General features: G+C 38.1%; 1 protein-coding gene across 3 annotated transcripts in view; it reads right to left on the minus strand.

The window, feature by feature from the left end:
- The window catches only part of MOV10L1 (Mov10 like RISC complex RNA helicase 1), a 47,273-nt gene that overhangs the window by 17,654 nt on the left and 15,386 nt on the right, over window positions 1–14,233 (minus strand). For all 3 annotated transcript variants that reach the window (XM_039337217.1, XM_039337236.1, XM_039337228.1), the window contains 9 exons: window positions 13,147–13,341; window positions 10,598–10,712; window positions 6,702–6,879; window positions 4,391–4,461; window positions 3,943–4,034; window positions 2,193–2,251; window positions 1,883–1,992; window positions 775–856; window positions 369–547 (listed from right to left, as the gene is read on the minus strand). In XM_039337217.1, the coding sequence (XP_039193151.1) occupies window positions 369–547; window positions 775–856; window positions 1,883–1,992; window positions 2,193–2,251; window positions 3,943–4,034; window positions 4,391–4,461; window positions 6,702–6,879; window positions 10,598–10,712; window positions 13,147–13,341 (1,081 nt within the window). The remainder of the gene's footprint in view (window positions 1–368; window positions 548–774; window positions 857–1,882; window positions 1,993–2,192; window positions 2,252–3,942; window positions 4,035–4,390; window positions 4,462–6,701; window positions 6,880–10,597; window positions 10,713–13,146; window positions 13,342–14,233) is intronic.

Below are 14,233 nucleotides of genomic sequence, written 5' to 3' on the forward strand. Positions count from 1 at the left end.
TTTCAATAAGCTACAATTATGCACTAGTGCTTTATTTCTTCATATTGATTCACCATAAAAAGTTACAATTTCTTGTAACATTCTTTTTAAAGCATGTACCAAAGTAGCATTCAAAGCACATTACTATAATTATTCTCATGTTATTTTAATCTAGAGAGAAAAGGTCTTATTATTTTCAAAGCATTCTCGTGCATGTTAAAATTCTGTTATCTGTAGATAAGAAAATCCATCAGCAATTCCTATCTTCCATAGCAGCAAGTATTCATTCACAAAGTATATTCCCAAACAAAAAGGGTGAATAATTTTTAACAAAGAGTTAACATTATTAAAAATAGCAGAGACAAGAACCAGTTACAATTCACTATTACCTGCAAAATTGCTTCAATAATTGTGACAGTTTTGCCGGTTCCTGGTGGTCCAAACAGGATATAAGGAGTTGGACGACATTCACCACTAAGAATCCTTTTAACTGCGAGTTTCTGATGCTCATTCAGCAGAGGGTTGAAAAAGTCACAGTCTTGTCTATTCCAAGTTAGAATTCTATTTACTATATCCAAAATTATACAATTTAATGAACATCTTATTATGGTGCACAGAATTTAAAAAAAACAGTATATGGAAATGTCTCCAAAATTATAGTAACCTTCAAAACACTTATCCCTTTAAATAGGTAACAAGTATAGATTGTTTGCCATTTGATATAGCAAAAATTAACAAGTATTTAAAATGCACCCTCTAAACCAATTTATATTATCCCAACAAAATGATACCAACTTGTTTGTGTGGCAATAGTAACTGTATCAGAAGCAACTTTTTCATTTTTTGGCATTTGTTTTTCCTTTTTTATCCCTTCTTCCTGAAACCAGCAAAAAAAGAAAATCAACATTTGTAATGTTTCATTCATTCCACTTTGAATAAAGCGACAATTTTAATGTAATTTAAAATATTCACAAGCGGGACTGTCTCATCCCACTGGGATTGGCTGCCCCATCCAGGCTGGCAGAGGAAGCATACTGTGGACCCCATCAGGGTATTCTGGCTGGCAGAGTCCAGACGAGCCCTACCATTGCACCTGCCCTTTTGGAACATCTTGTTCCCTGAAGTGAAATCTACTCCAACCCTCCTGTAAGAGCCTAAAGATCTAGGTCTGCTGGCTGATTTGGGGCTCCAAAGGAAGATTTCATGTTGGGGTGGTTGATAAGATTAATATCAGGCCCCACCGCATTTATCCTACTTCCTCTCTTCCCAACTTTGACCTATTGTATTTTGTATTTTCATGTTTTTGTAATATTTTGTTTATATAATTTTATTTTTTAATATTGTAAGCCTACCAGAGTTACTCTGTGGTAAGATAGGCAGCAAATAAATTGGATAAATAAATAAATGAATCTCGATGTGTGGATATCTTCAGTACTCCCTTGTCCTAGAGGCATGCTGCCCACCCATTAGATCTAGAACAAAAATCTCTCTCTGGGCTCAAGCTCCTGACAAATGCCATCTTCAGGGATCTTGGTGGTCAATCTTTTCTAATCCCCATTTCTCTGGAATAACATTCCTCCAGATATCAGACTGTCTTCCACAAAGATTTATAAAGACACTGATCCATCTTGGAAGGGAGTATGTATGTGGTGCCCAGTTTGTTGTTGTTGCTATTATTATTATGTATTGTGTATGGCTAATTTTATTACAGGATAATGTAAAGATGTTCAGAGTAATTAGGATTGGAGCAACATATAAGACTAATAAAATAAAATATAGTTAAATGATATGTTAAATACAAAAACAAATGAACACATTTCACATTTTACTTACAAACAAGCTGGTTAAACACCACAGCAATAAAATTAATTAATGGAGAAGTAGATTATGGGCAGGAGTTTACCTTAGTTTCTTGGATAACACTTTGATTTGGAATGTTGTAAGAATATTCTGAATCATGCTGCTGCTTAATGAATTGTGGTGATTGCACAATAAGAATATCAGGAAACAAAACTTTGGAATAAAGAGCAAAAAAGAACGAAAAATGAGAAATTAATAGAAGCTATCCTTGTAGAAGATGCTAAAATGTTTATTTGTAAAGTTCAACAATAACCTACCTCAATGTACTGTGTCTACTGAAATAGTAACAATGAAAAAAATCTAGACTATTACAGTTTCAGTAAAAATAAACAAGTAGGTAGGACATATTATACCCTTTGCTCCTAAATGGATGGCTTGTTCTGTTGCATGATGGCATCTTCTGGTTGTTATCCTGTAAAAAGTTCAGAAAAAAGGCTAAAACATAATTTCCAACAGATTAAAACAGTAAGCCTGACCAATGTATTATGCTCAAGATTGCTGTTATATATGATATCAGGAAAGTATGTCTAAATCCATTTGTGTTTGCTCATATTTCTTGTCTTAGCAACTGCAAAACATATCACCTATCCAAAACACCATTATTTATCATTTTCCTAAATTTGGAAGGGTGGTTGGAGGAATGTGTTGTCTTAAAAAATGCCTGCAAATGGCTCATTATTAGAATTGGTACCAAAAGATCCATATTAGTTTTCAAAATATTATATGAAATATTTGAAATCTTATATTAAAAACAAATTCATTAACAAAACAGATGTCATTAACAAACAAAAGCTGTGAAATGGCAACAAAGACACTCTGACAACACTGCATCTGTTTGATGGGAAGGTGCCTAATAGACAGTCCAAGGCTGAAATCAAGGAATGCTATGTAATCCACCACCCCATTTTAAAAATTATTTTGTTAGACTGAATTATTTTGGGATCCTTTAAGATTAAAAATTATAAAGGCTTATCTTAAACAAAGGCTGACAATTCATAGACTAAATGCCACATTTAGTTGCTATTGGAGGCAGAAACATTCTGTGTTTGTGTCTTTAGAGTTGTGACTGTAACCTGAGCAAGAAAAAGTGCAGTTTTTACAACCATAACAGAAAAGAGTTATTTAAAAATGCACTGCAGGCAGGCCGAGCCTAACAGGAGGAGAAAAATAACACAATGAGCTCCATATGTGTGCCTGGGAACAAAGGCAGAAAGAAGTGATCTGGGATTAGTAATCTCAGGTAGAACACAAAGAATGATAGACAAAGTGTCAAGGTTCCGACTGATAAACCTAACCAAGCAAACACTTTTGAGACATTCCGTTCTCTTAAGTACATCACTTTGGCACTAATGAAAGCAAAACAGCTCTGGCAAGACCCCTCCCAAACCCATATAGTACAAGCATTGAATTCTTCCTCCTCCCTCTGCATCAGGCCACATTGCCCAATTAAGTGGAAAAATATTGTTATGAGAAAGCATCTCTGGGTCTGGCCAGGCACCTGGTGTAATGTCCTTGAATCTCATGGTCTGGCTTCTTAATCTTTGAAGTCTGCATTCCAAACCTCTCCCCTCCCCACAAGTTTGTTGGCAAGCTAAGAAGCAATATTTGTCGCAGGAGCAAAACTGTGCTTTGAAACTTGACACAAAGAGGAGCTGGGCTGAGAGAGTGTGACTGGCCTCAGCTGGCTTTGTGCCTAAAATGGGACTAGAACTAACAGACTCCTGGTTTCTAGTTTGGTGCCTTAATCACTTACCAAACTGGCTCTTATTTTTATGCATTTATTAATTATTTATTATCAAATTTATTCTTATGAATATTAGCAAACGCCCCAAGAGGTCTCTCTGACCATTATCAAACTATTTTTTAAAAAATACTTTAGGGTTTGTATAATGGTAATTAAAAGGAACCTTCAAACAAAAGCAATCATGGTCTTTTACGTGGGCTGCAAAGTAATCGTTTTAAGACCCATCCTTTACCAATGTGAATATTATTTTTTTATCCATTTTGAGTGCTTGAGAGAACCAGAATGTAGTCTCCTGAACTGGCAAGAACATATATACTATGCCTCACAATGAAATGAGATGCAAGTATTCAAAACAGTACCTGCTATGAATAAATTCCACATTCATAGGTTCAAAATTATATGCCTGTTCAAATTCTGAGTTGAGTTTCAGGGTAACATCTTCATCATGAATCTATATAAACAAAAGAAGCTAATTATTTCATTATATACCCATACTTAAAAAACTCTTAACAAAACACCAAGAGTAAAATTTTATGTTCCTATTTGAACTATTTGAGAGATTCTTTTATTAATATACTTACTAAAGCTCCAAAAACTGCAGGAACCGAAACATGTGGGAATCTGGTATGAGGTCATATAAATTAAAGTTTAAATGCAGTAAATTCAGAGTTAAAAAAAACCCAAATTGAAGGATACAATTTTACATCACTAACATGGAACTGATTCCTAATAATACAAGAGAGTTATTTTAAGTAAATATGGCTGAGCTGCATTATTAAGACATAACTGTACACAAAATAAACTTACCTCAGAAATATATGCAACATAGTGAATTATCTCTTCTAAATAGTCTTGGGTTTTCAGTATCACTTTGTCACCTAATTTAAAGTGTATATGTTACATTATTTCCCTTGGTACCAAATGTAATAATTTTGCAAATGGAACAGAATTAGGAAATCCAACCATATCACTATATCAAATTAGTAAGGTTCTCTTTCTCAATATTTTCCTGAAGGCCCAAAAGGAGGGAAATAGTTTGATCCCTGCCAGGAACCCATCCCAAAGTATTAGAACTGCCACAGAGAAACAGCTTCTAGTTTCAAGACTGGGACAATAAGTTGTTCCCTAGAATAGAGGTGTCAAACTGCCGGCCCACGGGCTGGATACATCACAGTGAAACCACACCCACCCCATTGCCGGCAATGGAAAAAAAGTCATGATACGTCACAACACATCACATGATGTTGCAACTTTGATATCCCTGCCCTAGAAGATCTGGAGAGCCAACCATCATGTACTGATGTACCAAGCCACCAAGGCTTTAAAGTCAATACCAGACTTTCAGTTATTTTTATTTATTTGCACCCTGCCTTTATTTTTATAAATAACTGAAGGCAGCTAACATGCTTAATACTCCTCCTAATTTCCCACAACAATCCTGAGGTGAGCTGGGTGGGAAGAGACTGACTGGTCCAAAGTCAGACAGATGGGTGTAGAACTCAGTCTCCTGGTTTCTGTGGTGTCCCGCTCCCAACATACACACACACACATACAGCAAGAGTTATACAGGCGTTTATTCAACCCCCCCCCCCAGAAAGCACATTGTGCGCAGGTCCAGATTCTGAGCTCATCACAGCAAGAGGCATTGGATAACTGAGTCCAACAGGGACACACAAAATCCAGGAAAGCAGTCCACAATTCAAATGGATCAGGATACACAGCACAAGCACACAAGGCACAGAACTGGGTATGTTGCTCCAGCAACATTCAAATCCTCAGGATGGGATTAAATAAGTGCAGCCCTTCATGAGAGGCGAGGTTGCCTCCTCATGAATAGTATAGCTGACCAACGTATCTGCCTCCTCTCTGCTTTAGGGTCCTTGGATCAGGAGGCGGTATGGACGCCACCTCCTCCACAACAGACAGCAACTGCTCCTTGTTCTTGCCTAGAGCTTCCTAACCAATTTGCTGCAGCTGTGGCTCACCTCCTTCAGCCTCAGTCTGTCCCTTGTCTGATTGACCCAGCTGCTCCATCAAATTAGCACTCTCTGAGCCCTAATCCTGACCAATACTCAGCTCTGTGCTTTCCTCTGCAGACTCAAACTCACCCTTCTCTTTTGAATTCGTACCTGTAGGGGGTCCAGGGGTGGATCCATGACAGTTTCTAGCCTTGTGCCTTAACCACTAAACCCAACTGAGTCAAATTATGCTTTGATAGCAATCAACAACCAATGTAGGGCCTTCAGTGTAGGGCCTTGTTATTATTATTTGAAAAGCAATAAAATAATAAATAAAAAATAACTGGGTGATAATGAGGGCATCTAGATTTTCCTGCATCAGATAATGCAATAATTGATGCATCTTTTTATCTGTTCTTCCAACAGGAACCATGAGTCCAGAAAAAAACCTCAAACTATGCACCTGCTCCTTCCTTGGTAGTGTTTCCCTGAGATAGTAGTCGTGTCGATGAAAAAAAAAAACCAATGCACAACTGCATGTCTTTGGATATATTTGAGAAAGATTTGAAAATCTATTTAATAAAGCAGATTGACTGGTGAAAGAGGTTGTGAGCAGTTGTTGAAAATAGCAATTATTAGATAGTAGGGCTGCTCTGTTGCCTTATTGGCAAAGTTGGATGGAAAAGGTATCAGGTTATAGTAATATAAAATGAAATCATTTACATTGATTGTAAATCATGGGTCTCCAACCCCAGCCTGGTATTGGGTCATGGCCCATTCGGAACTGGGCTGCAACTTGTATGAGCAGCGGGTGCATGTGCTCGCTGCTTACGCGGAACCATCTCCTCTCTTTCCCCTGCCACTGCTGCTGCTGGTTCGCAAAGCCGGAAGGGTTGGGGACCACTGCTGTAAATATACCACTAGCATGTAATTTTAATAGTTCTTTAATTGTGCTTATTTTGCTTGAATGTGGACTGTGATCTGGTCGACAATGAATTATAAATAAAATTCTTTAAAAAAACAAGTATAACACTAATGGGGAAAAGGCTAAGTATATTGCTTATATGATACACGCTTCTAGCTGTGCTTCAGCGAGGCAGAAATGAGGCTTGAGGACTGCAGTATATAGCTTTGTATATAAAATTATAGAAAGTACCCACCAGGGAATAGTGAAGGGCGGCCCTCTAGGATCCCTGGTACTTCAAGTACTAGGAAATTGCCATTTTTTTTCAAAGTGACCCCACACATGGCAAACTCCTTCAGTTCCGCCTCTGAATGGATTTCTTCAAGCCACAAAAGAGTAGAAAAGGTTGTCTTATAATTAAGTAGAGTTAAACCCTGAAATACAAAAAAGATGAGAAAATTTAAATTACAGGAGCTCTAGATCTACAGGTCTTCTCAGAATTAGTGATGCTGCTTTGGGGAATGGCATCTCAAAAACATTTGGACACCAGAGATCCCCATCCTCATGCCTACCTTAGATCAGAGATCCCCAACCTTTTTGGCACCAGGAATCGGTTTCATGGAAGAAAATTGTTCCATGGACGTGTGTGTGTGTGTGTGTGTGTGTGTGTGTGTGTTTCAGGATGATTTAAGTGCATTATATTCTAAATTTTCTAAATAAACAAACAAATAAATAATGTACTTTATTTTTATTATTATTACATTGTATTAGATTATACCAGTGACTTTCTGCTTCTAAGAAAGTGGGTTACTGACTTATCGAGATGGTAACCTGGAAAGGATCAAAACTGTACTTGCTAGGAATACTTAAGAGTCCAAGCACTTCAGCGCAGCCACAGTGCCAAACAGGGTGGCCACTTTGGGTTTCTAAAGACTTTACATCTGGTCAGAAGGCAATTTTGGTGGCCAGGTATGAAAAAGGATGTGGAAAGTAATGTGAAAAGCTGTGCAGCCATGAAAAAAGGTCCTGGAAAGCCTCCTGGATTATTGTAGCAGTTTACTAAAACCTGTCAGGGAATCCTCCTTAAGACCTGTTCCCAAGAAAGCACGTGGTCCCCTTTTAGTGCAGGAGGAAACCCATTATGAAATAAAACAAATTATGAAATAAAACAAATTCTTGATTCTAGATTGTACACAGTACACAGTATTTAGTACAGTGGAAGGAACACCCACACCAGAAGCTACGTGGGTAAAAAGTGCTGACATCAAGGCAGATAGGCTAATACAGAGATTTTTTTGATAAGCATCCTCATAAATCTCAAGGAGATTCCTAACTCTAACTTTTCTTTGTCAACAGGATTTGTTCTCTCTCTAGGGGACCCAAATGTCAACTCTGCAATGATCTTGGCTGAAGCCATTTTTGCTTCGTCTTCGGTTGCCACAGTATTGGGAGGGGGGATGAATGGTTTTAACGTTAGACTAAACCAGTGGTTCTCAACCTTTTTAATGCCACGACCCCCAACCGGTCGTAAGTCAAGGACTACTCAACCGATCGTAAGTTGAGGACTACTCAACTGGTGCAGCATCGTTTGCAGAATGGGACTTTTGGCGGACTCAGCAGGGCAGAGACAGCCTGGACAGTTCCTATTGGCTTTTGAAAGCCAATAGAATTAGACTCTATTCAAGAGAGTCTATTCTATTGGCTTTCAAATGCCAATAGAATAAAAGGGAGTAGCACAGCTAAGGAAAAGGGGAAAAAAAGGCGGACTGCGTTGTTTGGCGTTTGACCCCAAATGGGGTCCGGACCCACAGATTGAGAATCACTGGACTAAACAATATTTTATTCCGTGGGAACAAAGGTTTTTGGCGGGCTGAGCCTTCTGTTAGAAACCCTGCCAAAGTATTCTATTGGGGAATGTAGTTAATTACATCAAGCAGGGGTGGGAAGTTCAACTTTGTAACACTGTAACTCTTTGGAGGGAACTCCAGACTTGGTTTCTCTTTTGGCTGTGCTGATACTTTGTAGTCAATAAACATGTTCTTTAAGGAAACCTCATGCCTTGGAGTTCTGCTTTTGCTGGTCTCATCTATCAGAACCACGACAATGTTATTGCTAGCTTTTAATTATACAATTGAGGTTTTAACTTTTATTATGTTATATAAGATGCTGAGTGTTGTTAAATAGTCAGAATACTAGTTTAATAATAATAATAATAATAATAATAATAATAATAATAATAATAACTGTTTAATGACTGCCTCTAAAGTTCAGACAAAAGCAAGGTTTATTGCCTTTCAATGAACTCATCTGTTGCCATAGTGACAGCCCTAGGTATGCTCGGAATTTCAGCCAATGTTATAAGGAGGAATCATCATTGCAGAAGCACCCCCTGGTGGTCATGCAATTTTTTTTCTAGCTGAGTCACAACAGCCACAATTAATTCAGCACACAACAGAGCAAATCTGTTAGTTAAAGTGCAAGCTACTTAAAGTTATCCCAAGCTACCAACACCCCCCAGAGGGCACAGAGTGATCTTACCAGAAGCATTCACTCACTCACCCAATTTTCTCCAGACGCCCCCTAGTGGTTAAAGGAAGCTCTACACGCAAGCCTTTAACCGCACCCAGAGAAGCCCCTCTAGTGGACAAAGGGTGAACCTCGAAGCCAGAGCACCCTGGTAGCTGACCCACAGCAAGTGACCCCTAGTGGTGAAAGGGTGAACTGCACTGAAGTACCCACAAACACAGGAGAACGCACCCAGTGGCATCTCCACCCACAGACAGCACCTCAGAAGCTGATCTACAAGTAGCGACCCCTAGTGATCAAAGAGAGAAGTTCTTCAAATTCTCTTCAAAATAGCTGAGAAGGACACTGAACCTATCCTAGCCATAGCTGAGCGTCCTACTGGTCTAGCAGGAGGGGTTCAACCTATCAGCCTAGCTGAGATACACCAACCACCTGGAGCACCACTTGAACACCATTGGCATTGACAAATTCGCTATTAGTCAATTGCAAAAGGCGGCCTTATTAGGAACTGCTTCCATCCTGCGACGATATCTGTAATACCATCAAACATCCACATCTGCCTATCCCAGGTCCTGGGTAAGGACTCGACAGGTAGACAAAATGCCAAATCCAGTCTGAACATCTGGCTGACTCTGCGATGATCGATAATAATAAATAAGCCTACACAAGTACAGATGTTTATTATTTCCTAATTAACAATTAGGAAATTGTTTTTTAATCAAGTGAGGCATATTTTGGTGCCTTCAAGGCAGCTTTGATTCCTAGTGACTGCCTGACAAATCCCTGCAATTTTCTTGGTAAGATTTCATAAGTGGTTTGCTATTGCTTTCTTCCTAAGATCAACCAACTGGCTTTGTGCCTAAAATGGGATGATAACTTACTGTCTCCCAGTTTCTACTCTGGTGCCTTAACCACTAGATGAAACTGGATCTCAAATAAGGCATACTCTCTTATACGAGTCCATTCTAAACCACTGTTCTTATAAGCTAGCACTTTGTAACAAATTCTCTCCTCCCCACCTCACTGGTAAAAAGTGAGAAAAAAGCTATATTTTACTTATTCTGAGCTAGAGTCGACAAAGACTTATGTGCCCTGCCATTCTTCAGTGGGACCACCTTGATGCTTTTAAGAAAACAAAGGCAGAATGCTGATATCTTTTCAGTCCAAGTTTCAAGTGTTTACTCGCTATAGTTAATAAAAGATATGCTATAGTGCAGTCTTTCTCAGTCTTTTTATCCTCAAGAAGCCCTTGAAATAATACTCAGGTCCAAGAGAAGCTAGGCATATTGTAAAAATTGCAACCCTCCCCCACCAAAAATCATAGTATAATTCATTTCTATCCTACGTAACATTCATTTTACAATTATCTGCAACAAGAGGAAAACAGTAGGCTGGTAGCTGAGTCAACATGTGCAAAAATTCCTACCACTGGGAGCATTAGCACTGCATAGTACAAGAAAAATTCTGGTTGAGAAAGGCTGGCCTAGTGTAACACACATATTGATCTTAAACATACATTTATGTGCAATAATCTGGATTTAGTCAATATTACTAGTAAGATATTTGATTACAGTTGTACCAGATTCATGCATCTGTACATTTAAATTGATAGAGATCTTTACTTACCTCTCCAAGTTCTGGATAAAAAATTAATATATCAGTTTTCTTTTCCACACATTCTCTTATTCTGTCTGGAATACTGAACTGTGGAAGGAAGTTTGGCAGCTGTCTCCTTGACTTTCTAAGGTATTAGAAAATCAAAAGAGTAGTTAGTACTCAAAATACACAAACCATTTCTTGCAGTTAGCCAGCCATTTATACTATTAAACTTTTTTTTGCCATCATAAACATAACATAATTTTCTTCTGCAATACTTTCCACAAAGTCTCTGACTTTTCTCTCTCAGAAATAAAAAAAGACTGTAGCGATTTTGAAGTTAATTTCCACAATAAGGAAGCTTCACTGGCCACTAGTCAGACATGACAAAAAGTCACATATAAACTATAAACACAGTTCCATAAAAACACATGGATACTGCTACTGGTTCAACATCATAGCTGTTGGAATGATTTATAAAACAATTTTGGAGAAAGTTTCAATAAAATGCTAAACAGATAAAATGTACTCCTTAAAACTAAGTAGAATGCAATGTTTTAAATATTGAAACGGTGCATTTAGGTTTAAAACAGATACAGATATTGAAAAGGTGCATCTAGGTTTAAAACAGATATAGGAAGAAAACTTCCTGACAGTTAGAACAATTAACCAGTGGAACAACCTGCCTCCAGAAGCAGTGAATGCTCCAACACTGGAAGTTTTTAAGAAGAGACTGGATAGCCATTTGTCCGAAATGGTATAGGGTTTCCTGCCTGAGCAGAGGGTTGGACTAGATGACCTTCAAGGTCCCTTCCAACTTTATTATTATCGATCATCGCACAGTCAGCCAGATGTTCAGACTGGATTTGGCATTTTGTCTATCTATCGAGTCCTTACCCAGGACCTGGGATAGGCAGATGTGGATGTTTGATGGTATTACAGATATCATCGCAGGATGGAAGCAGTTCCTAGTAAGGCCGCCTTTTGCAATTGACTAATAGCGAATTTGTCAATGCCAATGGTGTTCAAGTGGTGCTCCAGTTGTTTTGGGATTGCACCCAAGGAGCCTATGACTATTGGTACTACCCTTGCTTGCTTTTGCCACAGTCTTTCTATTTCTATTTGTAGGTCTTTGTATTTTGTTATCTTCTCCAGTTCTTTCTCTTCTATTCTGCTATCTCCAAGCACTGCCACGTCCACTATCCAGACTTTTTTGTCTTTCTTATCGACAATTGTTAAGTCTGGGGTGTTATGTTGCAGGTGCTTGTCTGTTTGAATTCTGAAGTCCCAGAGCAGTTTAATTTTATCATTTTCTATGACTTCCTCTATTTTATGATCCCAGCAGTTTTTGCTTACAGGCAAATGATATTTTTTGCAGATCTTCCAATGCACCATTGTTGCTACTTTGTCATGCCGCTGCTTGTAGTCAGTCTGTGCAATCTTCTTGCAATAGCTTACCAGGTGGTCCACTGTTTCTTCGGCTTCTTTGCATAGGCGGCACTTACTGTCTGTTGCTGTCTTCTCAATTTTGACTTTATATGAATTTGTCCTTAAGGCCTGGTCTTGTGCAGCCAGAATTAGTCCCTCGGTTTCTTTTTTCAATTTTCCCGCTCTTAGCCATTGCCAGGTCTTGTTATTATCTGCTTTCCCAGCTATTTTTTTAATGTATTGGCCATGTAGTGCTTTGTCTACCCATGCCTCTATTCTATTCTTCATTTGGTCTTTCTTGTAGGCCAGTTTGGTCTCTCCAGTAGTCAGTAAGCCTTCCTGATATACTAATTTCAATGCATCTTCATCATTGTTCTTCAGATATTCTTCCAAAGCCATATTTTCTTCTTCAACAATCTGATGTACTTGTAGCATTCCATGCCCACCTATTTGCCTTGGTAGATAAAGTCTGTCAATGTCACTGCATGGATGAAGGGCATGATTCATTGTCATTATTTTTCTGGTCTTCCTATCCATTGCTTTTAGTTCTGCTTGAGTCCAGTCCACTATTCCAGCTGTGTACCTAATGACTGGAATTGCCCAGGTGTTGATTGCCTTTATGGTATTTCCTCCATTGAGTTTGGACTTTAAGATCTTCTTCACTCTCTTGATGTATTCACCTCTAATCTTTTTCTTGGCTTCAGTGTGCTTGATGTTGTCAGCTTAAAGGATACCCAAGTATTTGTAGTAATCTTCCTCATCCAGACTCTTAATGTTATTTTCGTGATTATTATTATTACTATTATTATCTAATAGTCCTCTTTAAAATTCAAATATACAGGGCACTGAAATATCCCAAATGAAAAACTGTTTCTCTTCTCACAATAAAAAAATGGTTGATCAAAAGCACTCAAGTTTCCAAAATGCAACCTGAAAATCTTGGATTTCCTAAAATAGGTATTTGAAACAGACATTCCATTTATTTGAAGTAACTCCTACTGATTGTATTTCTACTAATAAATCTCTGATATGAAGATAATCACTATCCCTTAAAGACAAACAATATGACATTAATGCTTAAAAGAATTTTTACTCAAGAAAAGCAAGCCATTTGTTTAAAGTGGATTTAATCTTACTTTAATCAGCAGTACCTTTTCAAATGTGGTAAAATCACTGTTGCTTTTGCAAACTGGGGTTCAGAAATGGCTTGACATTTTCTCTGAGAATACTTCTCAGTAGCTTTTATCAATGACTCTTCTTCCGTTACTATAGTTGCTTCGAGGTACCGACCAATAATGCAGTCAGAAAAACACAGCAACAAAAGTTCTGTGCAGCGTCCAGGATTTCTTGAATAAAATAAGAATTCAGTTAAAACCATAAAAAGTTAACAACCTATAATAAAGTTGGCTTTTATCCCAAGATATGGCTGGCAGGAGAATAAGATGACCATATGACAACCATATGAACAATATTAGCTGTTTTAAGATCATACTGGGTGGTTCAAGCACACCAGACTTCTTCAATCTATAGAAAACCAATTAATGCCATTCACTTTCTGTATATTTTTGGATTGATAACAAGTACTGTCTGTTTTGCTTTTTCTGGGCCATGCTAGCTGGGAATTGTTATATCAGGAAGGAACCACATTGACAAAGGCTCGTTAACTAAAAAAAAAATGCATAGTATGCATTGAACAGTGTTTGTGAATGAAAGCTAAGGCAACTAACTCCTTTGACAAGTCTGTCAAGAGCCTTCTGTAACTTGAATCTCTCTTCTAAAGCGTTAGCTGTTCTCCCAGGCTGGATGTCATCTGCAAATCTGATGACTTTCCCTACTGTTTCTTTGTCTAAATCATTTATGAAGATATTGAAGAGTACTGGGCCTAAAACAGAACACTGAGGTATCCCACTGCATGCTTCCCTCCAAAGGCCGTTGGTTAGCCAGTTGTGAATATCCCACATTTTTCTATCTTAGCAAGAAGTCCAAATATCAAGAAAGTGGCTATCTTCCCTAGGTTTCAGGATTCTGATCAACACAGCTATCTAAATCAAGAAATTAAAAACTTTAAGTATAATTTCTTGAATTTTACTGGTTTAAACTCACTAAAAGGAAATTTTGTTGTGAAAGAGATTCTCTAAGCTCCAACAGCTAGGATGAATTTAACAGACATTCAAAATCACTGGTTAATACTTAGACAGCTTCAATGAATTCACTCCTGGATGTTTGCTAAGTCCCCAC

The sequence above is a fragment of the Crotalus tigris genome, unplaced genomic scaffold (assembly GCF_016545835.1).
Source record: "Crotalus tigris isolate CLP2741 ecotype Arizona unplaced genomic scaffold, ASM1654583v1 scf7180000017549.6302385, whole genome shotgun sequence".
NCBI lineage: Eukaryota > Metazoa > Chordata > Lepidosauria > Squamata > Viperidae > Crotalus > Crotalus tigris.